The sequence below is a fragment of the Oncorhynchus kisutch genome, linkage group LG17, assembly GCF_002021735.2.
Source record: "Oncorhynchus kisutch isolate 150728-3 linkage group LG17, Okis_V2, whole genome shotgun sequence".
Classification (NCBI taxonomy): Eukaryota; Metazoa; Chordata; class Actinopteri; order Salmoniformes; family Salmonidae; genus Oncorhynchus; species Oncorhynchus kisutch.
In genome coordinates this window covers 49,883,188-49,901,034 of record NC_034190.2, presented here as the reverse complement: position 1 = coordinate 49,901,034, position 17,847 = coordinate 49,883,188, and the positions used below count along the sequence as shown (strand labels likewise).

The 17,847-nt window shown below is 41.5% G+C and overlaps 1 protein-coding gene across 2 annotated transcripts; it reads left to right on the top strand.

The window, feature by feature from the left end:
* The first annotated feature begins 242 nt into the window (after positions 1-242).
* selenok (selenoprotein K) lies at positions 243-7,182 on the top strand. 2 transcript variants are annotated; one of them, XM_020506061.2, is made up of 5 exons: positions 243-368; positions 872-962; positions 1,101-1,181; positions 2,882-2,977; positions 6,881-7,182. In XM_020506061.2, the coding sequence occupies exons 1-5, from the start codon at positions 350-352 to the stop codon at positions 6,882-6,884; spliced, it is 291 nt and encodes a 96-aa protein (XP_020361650.1). In that variant the 5' UTR covers positions 243-349; the 3' UTR covers positions 6,885-7,182. The 2 variants fall into 2 exon arrangements, with proteins under 2 accessions (XP_020361650.1, XP_020361651.1); XM_020506062.2 differs by lacking the exon at positions 243-368 and adding an exon at positions 441-567.
* Positions 7,183-17,847: the final 10,665 nt, after the last annotated feature.

Here is a 17,847-nt window from a genome sequence, read left to right as displayed (position 1 = left end):
CCTGTAAGTAGGTGACTTGTAGCTCGTTGTGCAACAACACAGTATTCATTTGGCAAGACAATGTAAGTGTCTGCTAGCTAGGTGCTCAAAGGTGAATTTACAGACGGTGCTGCAAAGTGAGAAAGCAACTTCAAACGTGAGTGATAGAAGGTATCATAGTCTGACACAAAATATACACCGCAGAAGAGACATTTAGGACAAACTGAATTTACCCTAAAAAGTGGAAGGAGAATAGGCCTGCCTAATCAGGCAGCCTCAATTTACAGCTGGGCGGGTTCATTTGACGTAGTGACGTATACACCGGATGCGGAAATTTAGCAGCGAACAACAGTAGTTGGGAGCTGCGAAAATGGTGTACGTGGCGAATGGTTAGTGGTTTATTAATATTGTTGCAATGTATGTGTTTATTGTTTCATTAAAGTCGCTAATTAACATACACATCGTAGTAATTCGTCTCTGCGAGCTCACTATGTCTGCACCTTTCGCTGGAAATGTGAAATGATGCTAAGTAGCTAACATTAACTACGACAACAAACATCTACGATAGACCGCAGCTAAATATCGCAGGTTGAAAGTTATTTGAGTCTGTTTTATCTCTTTAGCTATGGGCTGTAGAGTGGACATTGGATCATTCTATTGAGCCTGGCTATATAGCTAGCTAGTTAGGCTTCTTCTGTGTGTGTCTCTCCAGTCTCCACTATTGATTTGTAGGCATGTAATGTTAGTGAAATAGATAAAGCCTCTGTGTTGTTTAATGCTGGGCCTGAAATTAGCACCTGCCAATGCTAGTCACACTGGCTGATGGACCAAGATGCTAGTTCCAGGTGTTATAGTTTGGCTCATCACTAACAAGTGTTCCCTCTCTCATCAGGTCAGGTCCTGGACAACAGAAGCCAGTCTCCATGGCGAATGTCGTTCCTCACTGATCTCTTCTGGGGTGCTGTGGAGTTCATCGGCTTGTTGTAAGTCAGCAATCAACACAGAGGCCTCTGTGCATTTGCATGGCACTAGCATTGCATGTTGCTGTGAAGATTATCATTAGAAAGTCAATTATAGGCCTTGTATACAGAGATAATCATCTGCTTTGATTTTTTTTTCAGTTTCCAATCCCTGGTCCAGCCAGATCTGACAAAGAGGGGTAACTCTGGCTCGTCCTCTGCAGGCTACAGTGATGGCAGAGGGTAAGTCCCTAGGGTCCAAACAGAGAGGTAGTCTACTTTCCCCTCATGTCAGGCTGACGTTGCAATCTCAAAACACTCATAGTGCAAGACTAGTGCTTTGTAATGGTTAAGATGAATGACTTTAGAAATAATTAGTGGCAATATGTAACTTTTGGGCGACCTGACCAAATTTACATAGACATGTAGGTTATAGATATATCATTCTACTTAAAAGCGTCAAAGAAGCAGTAGATATTTTCTATGTGTGCTATTTCTATGCTTCCCGTTCGTGAGTTTTTTTATGTGTTTTTGTATTTTACTTCCCGTTTTGTTTTGTACACTATATTCAAACAACTGAAACAACAATATATTTGGTAATGGAAAATATACAGTACCAGTCAAAAGTTTGGGCACACGTACTCATTCAAGGGTTTCTTTATTTGTACTATTTTCTACATTGTAGAATAATAGTGAAGACATCAAAACTATGAAATAACACATATGGACTCATGTAGTAACCAAAGAAGTGTTGAACAAATCAAAATATATTTGATTCTTCCAAGTAGCCACCCTTTGCCTTGATGGCAGCTTTGCACACTCTTGGCATTCTCTCAACCAGCATCATGAGGAATGCTTTTCCAACAGTCTTGAAGGAGTTCATTCCCACATGCTGAGCACTTGTTGGCTGCTTTTCCTATACTTTGCAGTACAACTCATCCCAAACCATCTCAATTGGGTTGGGTGATTGTGGATACCAGGTCATCTGATGCAGCACTCCATCACTTTCCTACTTGGTCAAAGAACACTTACATAGCCTGGAGGTGTGTTGGGTCATTGTCCTGTTGAAAAACAAATGATAGTCCCACTAAGCGCAATCCAGAAGGGATGGGCGTATCGCTGCAGAATGCTGTGATAGCCATGCTGGTTAATTGTGCCTTGAATTCTAAATAAATCACAGTGTCACCAGAAAAGCACCCGCATACCATCACACCTCCATGCTTAACAGTGGGAACCACTCATGTGGAGATCATGCGTTCACCAACTCTGCATCTCACAAAGACACAGCGATTGGAAACAAAAATCTCACATTTGGACTCATCAGACCAAAGGATAGATTTCCACTGGTCTAATGTCCATTGTTCGTGTTTCTTAGCCAAAGCAAGTCTCTTCTTATTATTGGTGTCCTTTAGTAGGGGTTTCTTTACAGCAATTCCACCATGAAGGCCTGATTCATGCAGTCTCAACTGAACAGTTTATGTTGATGTGTCTGTTACTTGAACTCTGTAAATAATTTATTTGGGCTGTAATTTCTGAGGCTGGTAACTCTAATGAACTTATCCCCTGCAACAGAGGTAACTTCTGGGTCTTCCTTTCCTGTGGCGGTCCTAATGAGTCAGTTTCATCATAGCGCTTGATGGTTTTTGCGACTGCACTTGGAGAAACATTCAAAGTTAATGACATTTTCCGGACTGACTGACCTTCATGTATTAAAGTAATGATGGACTGTCGTTTCTCTTTTCTTATTTGAGCTGTTCTTGTCATAATATGGACTTGGTCTTTTACCAAATAGGGCTATCTTCTGTATACCACCCCTACCTTGTCACAACACAACTGATTGGCTCAAATGCATTAGGAAGGAAACAAATTCCACAAATTTACTTTTGGTGTATTGTGTTTCCGGTGTTCTAACATTCCCATGGCTGTCTTCTCTCTTCCACCAGCCCCCCTGGACCCCCTGGTGGCCGGAGGCGGATGGGGAGGATAAACCACGGTGGGGGGCCCAGCGCCCCTCCCATGGGGGGAGGAGGATGAGGAAGGTGAGGGAGATATGGTGATACCGGCCATAGTTATCATGAAGGTGTCCGCATGCTTCCCAGTCGGAAGAGTTTGCATTTGGAAAGTATTCAGGCCCCTTGACTTTTTCTACGTTTTGTTACGTTACAGCCTTATTCTAAAATGGATTAAATATAAAATGTTCCTCCTTGATCTAAACACAATACACCCTAATGACAAGGCGAAAACGGGTTTAGACATTTTTGCTAATTTATATATTTAAAAAAAAATATCATACCTTTTACATAAGTTCAGGCCCATTGCTATGAGACTCAAAATTGGGCTCAGGGGCATCCTGTTTCCATTGATTATCCTTGAGGTGTTTCTACAACTTGATTGGAGTCCACCGGTGGTAAATTCAATTGATTGGACATGATTTGGAAAGGCACACACCTCTCTATATATGGTCCCACAATTGACAGTGCATGTCATAGCAAACACCAAGCCATGAGGTCGAAGGAATTGTCTGTAGAGCTCTGAGACAGGATTGTGTCGAGGCAAAGATTTGGGGAAGGTTACCAAAACATTTCTGCAGTGTTAAAGGTCCACAAGAACACTTGCCTCCATTCTTAAATTGAAGGTCTTTGAAACCACCTAGACTCTTCATAGAGCTGTCTGCCCGGCCAAACTGAACAATCGGGGGAGAAGGGCCTTGGTCAGGGAAGTGACCAAGAACCCGATGGACACTATGACAGAGCACCAGAGTTTCTCTGTGGAGATGGGAGAACCTTCCAGAAGGACAACCATCTCTGCAGCACTTTACCAATCTGAACTTTATGTTAGAGTGACCAGATGGAAGCCACTCCTCAGTTAAAGGCTCATGACAGCCCGCTTTGAATTTGCCAAAAGGCACCTAAAGACGCAGACTTTGAGAAACAAGATTGTCTGGTCTGATGAAACCAAGACTGAACTCTTTGGCCTGAATGCAAAGTGTCACGTCTGAAGGAAACCTGGCACTATCCCTACGGTGAAGTATGCTGGTGGCAGCATCTTGCTGTGGGGATGGTTTTCAGTGGCAGTGACAGGGAGACTAGTCAGGATCAAGTGAAAGATGAATGGGGCAAAGTACAGAGAAATCCTTGATGATAACCTGCTCCAGAGCACTCAATACCTCAGACTGGGGCTAAGGTTCACCTTCTGACAAGACAACGACCCTAAGCACACAGCCAAGACCACACAGGAGTGACTTCGGGACAAATCTCTGAATGTCATTGAGTGGCCAAGCCAGAGCCCGGACTTGAATCTGATCGAACATCTCTGGAGAGACATTAAAATATATGTGCAGCGACACTCCCCATTCAACTCAGATGTTGAGAGGATCTGCAGAGAAGAATGGGAGAAACTCCCCAAATACAGTTGTGCCAAGCTTGTAGAGTCATACCCAAGAAGAAACAAGGCTGTAATCGCTGCCATAGGTGCTTGAACAAAGTAGAGAGTAATGGGTCTGAATATTTATGTAAATGTGATATTTCTGTTAGTTTTTTTTTATAAACCTGCAAAAATGTATAACCTGTTTTTGCTTTATCATTATGGGGTATTGTGTTGCTTGATTGAGGAACAAAAACAGTGTAATTCATTTTAGAATAAGGCTGTAATGTAACAATGTGGAAAAAGTCAAGGGGTCTGAATACTTTCTGAATGCACTGTATATTATGATGCCATTTTGTGACGTTTTTGTTCATTTGGGACTCCGGTAAGGGTTTTTTCTGCTGTTCATTGGAAACATTTTTCAAAGTTGGAAGCACACAACTGTCCGCAATGTCATTGTATGCTGTAGCATTAAGATTTCTCTTCACTGGAACTAAGGGGCCTAGCCCGACCCATGAAAAACAGTCCCAGACCATTATTCCTCCACTATGCATTGGGGAAGGTAGCGTAGTGGCATCCGCCAAACCCAGATTAGTCCGTTGCACTGCCAGATGGTGAAGCGTGATTCATCACTCCAGAGAAGGCGTTTCCACTGCTCCAGAATCTGTCTGTACTGGGTCTGAAGTTCAAATGTATGCAGAGTATACAGTGATATATGTGCATGCAGTGAGCAAACAAGCTGCACAAGGACTCCAATGGTCCATGTTACAAAGTGGCTCACTGTCTCATGTTTGCATCTAAATGTGAAAAAAAAACGGTCTGCATGTTCTTCAGAGGGCAACTGATGCCACTGAGCCAGATGTCTATGTGTGAGGGGAGAAGCTCCGGGTGGTATCTGATTTTTAAGTACACTGGCATCATAGTTGATTCTGACCTCCTTTTTAAAAAGCAGGTGAAAAAGGTAACTAAAATAACCAAGTCAACATAGCTCATTTACGATTCACACGAAATCGTTTGACTACAGAGGTAGCAAAACTGTACTTCAAATCTATGATACTCCCCCACTTAACATACTGCTTATCTAGTTGGGCCCAAGCTTGCTGTACAACATTAAAACTCATTCAGTCTGTCCACAAACAGACTCTCAAGTGCTTGATAGGAAGCCCAATAGCCATCACTGTTACATCCGCAGAAAGCATGAGCTGCTTAGTTGGGAAAATCTTGTGCAATACACCGACGCATGTCTTGTATTCAAGATCCCAAATGGCCTGGCTCCCCCTCCACTTAGTACTTTTGTTGCAACTGAGGACAGGCGATTTTTATGTGCTTCAGCACTCGGCGGTCCCATTTCTGTGAGCTTGTGTGGCCTACCACTTCACGGCTGAGCCGTTGGTGCTCCTAGACGATTCCACTTCACAATAACGGTTGACCGGTGCAGCTCTAGCAGGGCAGAAATTTGACGAACACACTTGTTGGAAAGGTGGCATCCTATGACGGTGCCACGTTGAAAGTAACTCAGCTCTTCAGTAAGCCCATTCTACTGCCAATGTTTGTCTATGGAGATTGCATGTCTGGTGAAGACCTGCCTTACAACAGGACTACAAGCCCTCAGTCCAGCCTCTCTCGGCCTATTGCGGACAGTCCGAGCACTGATGGAGGGATTGTACGTTCCTGGTTTAACTTGGGCAGTTGTTGCCATCCTGTACCTGTCCCGCAGGTGTGATGTTCGGATGTACCGATCCTGTGCAGGTGTTGTTATTTGTGGTCTGCCACTGCTAGGATGATCAGCTGTCCGTCCTGTCTCCCTGTAGCGCAATTTTAGGCGTCTCACAGTACGGACATTGCAATTTATTGCCCTGGCCACATCTGCAGTTCTCATGCCTCAGACATGTTCACGCAGATGAGCAGGGACCCCGGGCATCTTTCTATTGGTGTTTTTCAGAGTCAGTAGAAAGGCCTCTTTTTAGTGTCCTAAGTTTTCATAACTGCGACCTTAATTGCCTACTCTCTGTAAGCTGTTAGTGTCTTAACGACTTTTCCACAGGTGCATGTTCATTGAACATGCATGGGAAAGAGTGTTTAAACCCTTTACAATGAAGGGTTTGAATCTGTGAAGTTAATTTGTAAAAAAAAATCCAAATATCTTTGAAAGACAGGGTCCTGAGTTTATAATGCATCTTAGATGAATTCTGACTATTTTCAGGAAGCGTCTCAAAATGGACAAACAGTACTATCGCCGCTTTTCTATTTTTCAAGAGTATCTTTTTAAGCCATAAGACTCCTGAACCGCTAATCAAAGGGCAACCCAGACCCCTCTTTTACACTGCTGCTACTCTCTGTTTATTATCTATTCAGAGTCACTTCCGATTTAAAAGTTTGGGGTCACTTACAAATGTTCTTTTGGTTTGAGAGAAAAGCACATTTGTTTTGTCCATTTTTAAAATGGCCTCAAATTGATCAGAAATACAGTGTACATTGTTAATGTTGTAAATAACTATTGTAGCTGGTAATATATTACTGCGACTGTGGTAGTGTAGAACATAACTACGTTGTTTCGTCTTCTCTGTTCCTCTCCATAGGTAAACGCCTACACGTTTTTGTGTAGGCATGGGCTGTGGCACACCGGCTGCAGACATGTAGCCTAATTTAGGCTGCAATGACGTGCATGTGTGTCAGCCCCCATCCTCTACAGCTGCCTCTGCTCACCACAGACTCCTGACGCTCCTCTGGGAATTCCTACACGTAGGGTCCAGGGCGGCCGATACGGCAGCTTCCTGTTTCTGACCCCTCCTCTTCTTGTCCCCTTGTGAATCATATCACATCCCTCTCCGAAGCTGTAATATTTTTTGTATCCCACTGTTAAATAAAGTCCTGTGCTGTACACCTGTCCTTTATTTTTAAAAGAATGTTCAGAGCAATGATATGTTGAAATGTAATTTACTAAGGGGCATGATAAATATAGGTTCACAGTTTCGCTTTCTTCACAAGTCCTTACCAGTACTCAGTCTCGGATCTGCTGCCTCGCAAACACACGTGACCACCCGCTTGATAACGTCTTATATTGGGCTATAGGAAAGGTACCACAGTTGATATCATTTTACCAAGTTAAGTATGCCTCGTATCTACAAAATGTATTGGCACCTACATATTCTCTGTAAAAAATAAGTGTAAACAGTAAAAATCCTCTTCAGAAATAAACGTAACTTTAATTTAAAATAAACATCCACACAAATACCAAAATAGAAACTCGGAACAAAATTAGATCACTACGTTAAACTGTCCAAAAGAGACGCTGTACATGTCTTAAGAGTACTCAATATAAAGTACCAAGGGAGAGATGTTTGAAGCCTACGAGGGTCATCGCCCAGGTTAAGCATTTGCATTATCTTGTGTGTCTGGCAATGTCTTTCTCAATGAGTGTTACCTTTGCTAGAGGTCTACTGTCATCAAGGTAACTGGCTTCTCCCTCTGTTCCGGTGGGTTCTCTTCTCTGAGGTTCACCGGACGGGCCCTCTCCCTGAGCATGTGCACCCCAAAGCGTTAGCTCTCTGGTGGATCCACATGTCCTGGGTGGTGTCCAGGCAGGCCAGCACCGAGCCCCCCCTTCCACAAGACTAGGCATGAGTTCTGGAAAACGCAAAGCAGCCATTTAATTACTACTGCTTGCAGAGTGTGTGGCACACTGAAACCATATTGTCTTTTATACTCCCTGTATAACAGACTGGGTATCAAAACCCTGATCTTCAACATGCCTCAAGACCGCGTTAGCCCACTGAGCTTAAGCCTGGTGTAAAAGGAGTACCAGCCAGTGTACCTTGGGTCGTGTGATAACATCCACATGCTCAACCACCCTCCTGCAAGGTGGTGATCTTGCTAAGGATGCAGTGCTGCAGGAACACCTGGACCCTGTAGAACAGCAGGGCACCCACTACCACCGGGATGGAGCTGTACATTTTCCTCTTGGTCTCATTAGATGCTGGACACAAACAAATACACAAAGACTAAGACATCCCTCTTTCAAAATCTCCCAAATGTGTTTATCACTGCTTTTGAATTCACCCTTACTCTCCCTTCATAACATGATGAATATCATGACCAATAAGGTTTGTCTATTTCTATTTTTTTATTCAAACGTGTCGACCCTTATGTTTATGGCAGACTAAAACAAGCTATTATAGGGACAGAGTTTTGAAGCAGTGTCTCCATACCATAGCAGTTGATGCTGTGCAGGATGGCTTTGTTCAAGCCAAGCGCTTTGCCCTCAAACTGGGTCAAGTAAGTTGTGTTTATTAGGGATTCATATTTTCCGGAAATTCTACCACATTTCAATACCGGGAACAATTCATATTTATCCCGAGAATCCTGGGAAATACCACAAAAATCAGAAGTGCCCATTTAAAGGGTTTAATACCAAGATATGGTCACTGCCAGGGTTCTCCCAAAATAAGCTGTGGTGTAAAGTACTTAAGTAAAATTAAAGTGCTGCTTATGTAGTTTTTTGGGGTATCTGTACTTTACTATTTATATTTTTGACAACTTTTACTTCACTACATTCCTAAAGAAAATAATGTACTTTTTACTCCATGCAGTTTCCCTGACACCCAAAGTACTCTTTACATTTTGAATGCTTAGCAGGACAGGAAAATGGTCCAATTCACACGCTTATCAAGAGAATATCCCTGGTCATCTCTACTCCCTCTGATCTGTCGAACTCACTAAACTCAAATGCTTAGTTTGTAAATTATGTCCCTGGCTATCTGTAAATGTAAAAAAAAAAACACATTGTGCTGTCTGGTTTGATTAATATAAGAAATGTGAAATTATTTATACTTTAACTTATGATATTTTAGCAGTTACATTTAATTTTGATTCTTCAAATCAAAATCAAATCAAATGTTATTAGTCACATGTACCGGATACAACCTTACAGGGAAATGCTTACTTACAAGCCCCTAACAAGCAATGTAGTTTAAAAAATACAAATAAGAAATAAAAAATAACAAGTAATTAAAGAGCAACAGTAAAATAACAATAGCGAGACTATATACAGGGGGTACCGGTACAGATGTCCCTGTGCAGGCAGGGACATCGGTTAGTCGAGGTATCATGTACAGTGCCTTGCGAAAGTATTCGGCCCCCTTGAACTTTGCGACCTTTTGCCACATTTCAGGCTTCAAACATAAAGATATAAAAGTGTATTTTTTTGTGAAGAATCAACAACAAGTGGGACACAATCATGAAGTGGAACGACATTTATTGGATATTTCAAACTTTTTTAACAAATCAAAAACTGAAAAATGGGTCGTGCAAAATTATTCAGCCCCTTTACTTTCAGTGCAGCAAACTCTCTCCAGAAGTTCAGTGAGGATCTCTGAATGATCCAATGTTGACCTAAAAGACTAATGATGATAAATACAATCCACCTGTGTGTAATCAAGTCTCCGTATAAATGCACCTGCACTGTGATAGTCTCAGAGGTCCGCTAAAAGCGCAGAGCATCATGAAGAACAAGGAACACACCAGGCAGGTCCGAGATACTGTTGTGAAGAAGTTTAAAGCCGGATTTGGATACAAAAAGATTTCCCAAGCTTTAAACATCCCAAGGAGCACTGTGGAAGCGATAATATTGAAATGGAAGGAGTATCAGACCACTGCAAATCTACCAAGACCTGGCCGTCCCTCTAAACTTTCAGCTCATACAAGGAGAAGACTGATCAGAGATGCAGCCAAGAGGCCCATGATCACTCTGGATGAACTGCAGAGATCTACAGCTGAGGTGGGAGACTCTGTCCATAGGACAACAATCAGTCGTATATTGCACAAATCTGGCCTTTATGGAAGAGTGGCAAGAAGAAAGCCATTTCTTAAAGATATCCATAAAAAGTGTTGTTTAAAGTTTGCCACAAGCCACCTGGGAGACACACCAAACATGTGGAAGAAGGTGCTCTGGTCAGATGAAACCAAAATTGAACTTTTTGGCAACAATGCAAAACGTTATGTTTGGCGTAAAAGCAACACATCTCATCACCTTGAACACACCATCCCCACTGTCAAACATGATGGTGGCAGCATCATGGTTTGGGCCTGCTTTTCTTCAGCAGGGACAGGGAAGATGGTTAAAATTGATGGGGAGATGGATGGAGCCAAATACAGGACCATTCTGGAAGAAAACCTGATGGAGTCTGCAAAAGACCTGAGACTGGGACGGAAGATTTGTCTTCCAACAAGACAATGATCCAAAACATAAAGCAAAATCTACAATGGAATGGTTCAAAAAAATTAACATATCCAGGTGTTAGAATGGCCAAGTCAAAGTCCAGACCTGAATCCAATCGAGAATCTGTGGAAAGAACTGAAAACTGCTGTTCACAAATGCTCTCCATCCAACCTCACTGAGCTCGAGCTGTTTTGCAAGGAGGAATGGGAAAAAATTTCAGTCTCTCGATGTGCAAAACTGATAGAGACATACACCAAGCGACTTACAGCTGTAATCGCAGCAAAAGGTGGCGCTACAAAGTATTAACTTAAGGGGGCTGAATAATTTTGCACGCCCAATTTTTCCGTTTTTGATTTGTTAAAAAAGTTTGAAATATCCAATAAATGTCGTTCCACTTCATGATTGTGTCCCACTTGTTGTTGATTCTTCACAAAAAAATAGTTTTATATCTTTATGTTTGAAGCCTGAAATGTGGCAAAAGGTCGCAAAGTTCAAGGGGGCCGAATACTTTCGCAAGGCACTGTACATGTAGGGTATTATTATTATTGAAGTGACTATGCATAGATAATAACAGAGAGTAGCAGTGGTGTAAAAGAGGGGGGCAATACAAATAGTCTGGGTAGCCATTTGATTAGATGTTCAGGAGTCGTATGGCTTGGGATTAGAAGCTGTTTAGAAGCCTCTTGGACCTAGACTTGGTACTCCGGTACCGCTTGCCGTGCGGTAGTAGAGAGTACAGTCTATTACTGGGGTGGCTCGAGTCTTTGACCATTTTTGGGGGGCTTTCCTCTGACACTGCCTGGTATAGAGGTCCTGGATGACAGGAAGCTTGGCCCCAGTGATGTACTGGGCTGTTTACACTACCCTCTGTAGTGCCTTGCGGTTGGAGGCCGAGCAGTTGCAATACCGGGCATCCCGATGGTGCAGCTGTAGAACCTTTTGAGGATCTGAAGATCCATGCCAAATATTTTCAGTCTCCTGAGGGGGAATAGATTTTGTTGTGCCCTCTTCACGACTGTCTTGTTGTGCAAACAAACCATGTTAGTTTGTTGGTGATGTGGACACCAAGGAACTTGAAGCTCTCAACCTGCTCCACTACAGTTTAGTCCCAGGGTCCATAATTTAGTGATGAACTTTGAGGGCACTATGGTGTTGAACGCTGAGCTGTAGTCAATGAATAGCATTCTCACATAGAGGTTCCTTTTGTCCAGGTGGGAAAGGGCAGTGTGGAGTGCAATAGAGATTGCATCGGTCTGTGGATCTGTAAGTGTGGTATGCAAATTGGAGTAAGTATATTTAAAAACAAATACTTTAAAGACTTTTACTCAAGTAGTGTTTGACTGGGTGACTTTCACTTTTACTTTAGTCATTGTTTATTAAGGTATCTTTACTTTTACTCAAGTATGATAATTGGGTACTTCCTCCACCACTGAAAATAAGACTGTCGCTGCGCCACGATGTGAAGCAAACGAAACTGATATTTAGTAATGGTTGAGTAACTTTGATCGCCAAATATGATGAGGTGAATTGCGAAACAGGCCGTTCATAAATTCCAAGCATTATCATGTGCATCAATTAATTCAGCGCATTTCAGCAGTAGGCTTAGGCTATCTCGACACAGAGTTTACCCCGAGCAGGCTATAGCGTTGTCGAATCATGTAACGGCAGTCAAAACAAAAGTCAAATGACCAAAGTTGCTAAACTTGCTAGATAAACCAACAGCGATTGACAGAATCTCTCATATTTCACTTAATCAAGTTGATGATTATACAGATTGTGCACCCCCCTCCCAAAAATGCACCCCCCCACCGACCCCAATGTAAATAAATAATTTCACATGAACCGCTTCTTGTACAGTAAAATAAATGTAACACCCTTCCCTCCTCATATAATTAATCGCAAATAATGTTTACAACCACAAATAAGAATAACCGTAGCTGTGTTTATAAACATGGATATCGACTTTATCACTTCAGCATGCTTTTGCTTGGGATGTGTCTGGCAGGCATTAGCAGTAGGGACTCTCAAAGCAGGATTACCATCCTTTCTTCCCTACCTCTAGGATGGTTGCATGTCGGGGAGAATGTTGGACTACCTACTGGTAGCTAACATTTTTGATCCGTCTCGTTTGATCCTAATCTTATTTCAAATGCTCACACAGACGTTTTTCCATTCGGTCGAAGAAATAGTGGCTTATTACCACCGCGGTAATTGTAAACACATAGTGGCCGGTGAGTGTGCTTGTTTGAAGAATGTCGGCCAAAATCCATATTTGTGCTTCTTCAAAAGAGCTTGGACAGCAGAACTGGAAACCCCTGTCTGCCTTGACATTTCTACCTGGGAGAGACCTTGCTGATGCAGTATAACTACCTTGTGAAACATGGTTTCTCTACCCTTAACCTTGTTCTGAACACCTCCAAAACAAAGATCATGTGGTTTGGTAAGAAGAATGCCCCTCCTCCCACAGGTGTTATTACTACCTCTGAGGGTTTAGAGCTTGAATTGGTTTTTTTATTTGACCTTTATTTAACTAGGCAAGTCAGTTATTTTCAATGACAGCCTAGGAACAGTGGGTTAACTGCCTGTTCAGGGGCAGAACAACAGGTTTGTACCTTGTCAGCTCAGGGGTTTGAACTTGCAACCTTCTTGTTACTAGTCCAACGCTCTAACCACTAGGCTACTCTGCCATCACCTCATACAAGTATTAGGGAGTATGGCTAGACGGTGTACTGTCCTTCTCTCAGCACTTATCAAATATACAGGCTAAAGTTAAATATAGACTTGGTTTCCTCTATCGTAATCGCTCCTCTTTCACCCCAGCTGCCAAACGAACCCTGATTCAGATGACCATCCCACCAATACTAGATTACGGAAACATAATTTATAGATCGTCAGGTAAGGAAGCTCTCGAGCGAGTAGATGTTCTTTACCATTCGGCCATCAGATTTGCCACCAATGCTCCTTATAGGACACATCACTGCACTCTATACTCCTCTGTAAACTGGTCATCTCTGTATACCCGTCGCAAGACCCACTGGTTGATGCTTATTTAGAAAAACCTCTTATGCTTCACTCCCCCCTTATCTGAGATATCTACTGCATCCCTCATCCTCCACATACAACACCCGTTCTGCCAGTCACATTCTGTTAAAGGTCCCCAATGCACACACATCCCTGGTCGCTCCACTTTTCAGTTCACTGCAGCTAGCGATTGGAACGAGCTGCAACAAACACTCAAACTGGACAGTGTTATCTCTTCATTCAAAGACTCAATCATGGACATTCTTTACTGACAGTTGTAGCTGCTTTGTGTGATGTATTGTTGTCTCTACCTTCTTGCCCTTTGTGCTGTTGTCTGTGCCCAATAATGTATGTACCATGTTTTGTGCTGCTACCATGTTGTGCTCATGCCATGTTGTGTTGTCATGTGTTGCTGCCTTGCTATGTTGTTGTCTTAGGTCTCGCTTTATGTAGTGTTGTGTTGTCTCTCTTGTTGTGATGTGTGTTTTGTCGAGTATATATATATTGTATTTATTTTGTATTTTTAATCCCCGGCCCCCGTCCCCGCAGGATGCCTTTTGCCTTTTGGTAGCCCATCATTGTAAATAAGAATTTGTTCTTTAACTGACTTGCCTAGTTAAATAAAGGTTAAATCATGTTTGTTTATTTAGTCTACTCAGTGACACCCACAGAACACAACTGTGAAGTGATTAAACAAATATTAGCATAGTAGCTCATATTGCGGGACTCTGAAACCACTGTGAAATGAGCCACATTAATCGTACCAGTCAACCTACTATGTGTAAGTTAACTGAAGCTAAGGTACACATTTCTAAATGGATGACTGATTCTTGCCTGCATTTAAATATTGACAAGACTGTTTTTATGTACTTCTCTAAGAAATCCATTGATTCTTCCCAATGAGCTGTTGTTGTTAATGTGAAGAATCTAAAAGTTGTGTCTAACTTCAGGTATTTCGGTCGTCATTTTGGCCTCCAACTTGACATTTAAGAAACATTTGAAGGAGGTGGTTAACACGGTTAAGTTTGTATTGTCCAACTTTAGGTTTCTAAGACCTTACCTTGCTCTAGAGGCCACCAAACTATATATGCATGCTATGATCTTCTCACATCTGAGATATTGCCTGATGCTGGTCATAAGCAGGAGCTTCTATTCTGAAACCAATTGAATCACTATACAAACAAACACAAGATTTTTTGATAACGAACCAAACAGTTACCACCATTTTCACATCATTCACAGACATCATTTATTGAGTCTGAATAGCTTTAAGTGGTAGGTAGATGCTTGTCACCTCCAGGATAACAAGGGCAGTAACTAGAGGGGATTGTGTTGTCCCTTTTCGACATAGCAAATTCAGTCAATCGGCCTTCTCTGTTAGAGCTGCAATATACTGGAATGCAAAGCCCATGGACTTGAGAAGCTGCACTGATTATTGTACTTTTACAATTAAATTGAAAACATGGCTCAAATCTATCCAAACCTGTACACATGAGTTATCTGTGGCTCCTCATATTTAAGACAACAGTTGATGATAGTGTTTTTTATTGCAAACAACTTCTTGTTAGATTGACATATTATTGGATCTAATGTGTTTGTATTTTGTATTGTTTTAATATTTGCATTGTGTCTGTGTACTTGCCCTTACCTGCCCTGGGACCATGGGTGCAAATGAGCTTTTGGCTAATGTTGCATTATTGTAATATTGATGTTGATTCATGTGCCAGTCGCTTGCTGCTGAAAACTGAAAAGAGGAGCGACCTAGGCACCGCTAACTAGCTAGCCATTTCACGTCGACCACACGAGTGTACCTACAAGAATTGACGCTATTTTGAAGGCAACGGGCGGTTACACCAAATGTGGATTTGATTTAGATTTGTCTTTTGTCTTCCGTTAAATATAATCTATTAACAGAAGGCATTCTTACTTTACAGCATTTTTTCACACCTGCCTAAAACTTTTGCACAGCACTGTACATAAAATGGTTAATTCAAAGTATACTTGTTTTTCTCTTTATCTAATATACTAAGACTGTAATTAAGTGCACACCCCCCCCCCCCCCCCTCCCCCAATTTAGATAATTGTAAGTGTATTTAATATACTGTTTGGGATAGGGGGCAGCATTTTCACGTTCATTTTCACGTTTCACGTTCTAACTCAGGCCCAGAAGCTAATATATGCATATTATTAGTAGACTTGGATAAAAAACACTCTGAAGTTTCTAAAACTGTTTGAATGATGTCTGTGAGTATAACAGAACTCATATGGCAGGTGAAAACCTGCGAAAAATCCAACCAGAAAGTGGGAAATCTGAGGTTTGTAGTTTTTCAAGTCATTGCCTTTCGAATATACAGTGTCTATGGGGTCATATTGCACTTCCTAAGGCTTCCACTAGATGTCTTGTTTGATGTGCCTGGTGTGTTCCTTGTTCTTCATGATGCTCTCTGCGCTTTTAACGGACCTCTGAGACTATCACAGTACAGGTGCATTTATACGGAGACTTGATTACACACAGGTGGATTGTATTTATCATCATTAGTCATTTAGGTCAACATTGGATCATTCAGAGATCCTCACTGAACTTCTGGAGAGAGTTTGCTGCACTGAAAGTAAAGGGGCTGAATAATTTTGCACGCCCAATTTTTCAATTTTTGATTTGTTAAAAAAGTTTGAAATATCCAATAAATGTTGTTCCACTTCATGATTGTGTCCCACTTGTTGTTGATTCTTCACAAAAAAAATACAGTTTTATATCTTTATGTTTGAAGCCTGAAATGTGGCAAAAGGTCGCAAAGTTCAAGGGGGCCGAATACTTTCGCAAGGCACTGTAGTAAATGATGGACTTTATCAAACAAAACAAACATTTATTGTGGAACTAGGATTCCTGGGAGTGCATTCTGATGAAGATCATCAAAGGTAAGTGAATATTTATAACGCTATTTCTGACTTTTACTGACTCCACAACATGGCGGGTATCTGTATGGCTTGTTTTTGTGTCTGAGCGCTGTACTCAGATTATTGCATGGTTTGCTTTTTCCGTAAAGATTTTTTGAAATCTGACACAGCGGTTGCATTAAGGAGAAGTATATCTATAATTCTGTGCATAACACTTGTATCTTTTATCAAAGTTTATGATGAGTATTTCTGTAAATTGATGTTGCTCTCTGCAAATTCGCCGGATGTTTTCGAGGCACAACATTACTGAACATAACGCGCCAATGTAAACTAGATTTTTGGATATAAATATGAACTTTATCGAACAAAACATACTAGTATTGTGTAACATGAAGTCCTATGAGTGCCATCTGATGAAGATCATCAAAGGTTAGTGATTCATTTTATCTCTATTTCTGCTTGTGACTCATCTCTTTGGCTGGAAAATGGCTGTATGTGTTTTTGTGACTAGGCTCTGACCTAACATAATCATATGGTGTGCTTTCGCTGTGAAGCCTTTTTGAAATCAGACACTATGGGTAGATCAACAAGAAGTTAAGCTTTAATTTGGTGTATTTTACTTGTGAATGTATGAAAGTTAAATATTTCCCAAAAATATTTTTGTATTTCGCGCTCTACCTTTTCAGCGGATGTTGTCGAGGGGATTCAGAGGATGTTTTCAGCGGATGTTGTCGAGTTCCGCTAGCGAAACCCCTAGCCCTAACAAGTTTTAAATGCTAATCAAATACAAATAAAATTGACATTCAATGCATTAAATGTATGTAAAATTGTTCCAATTTAGATCATTTTAAATATACTTAAAATATGTTAATAAAGTATGATGTAAGTATATGTAAATATATATATATTTTTCGCTTGGGTAGGTCTCCCTTCTGACAGAAACATTATATGTGTGTGTGATAATGTTAGTCTAGTGCAGGGTTGTGGGCTCATTATAACTACAGTATATACTGTACTTGTAGTGTTGCACGGTATACAGATACCACTCATCTGCTTCTCTCAGCATCCCATACCAGCCCCACTAACCTGCTTCTCTCCATCTGCTCTCCGTCCATTTCTCCGTCAGTTTAAAAATATATATAATTTAGCCGTTTAGGCCGAGCGGAGATGCAGATCCTGATGAGTCTTCTATTGTTAGATTTGTACATTTGTTACAGCTCGCAAAGCGAGCAATGTTGATACATTGTACAATTTCATCGCCTGTTATGACCAAGAGCACATACCAGGCTGAGTAGACTGCATGACAGTGCAAGTTCACTGTCATGCAGACTCTGAATGTCAGAGAGTGAAAATGGAGCACCGCTTCGCGACAGGCATGCTTGCAGCTTTACAGCAAAGGAAACGGCTTGTCTC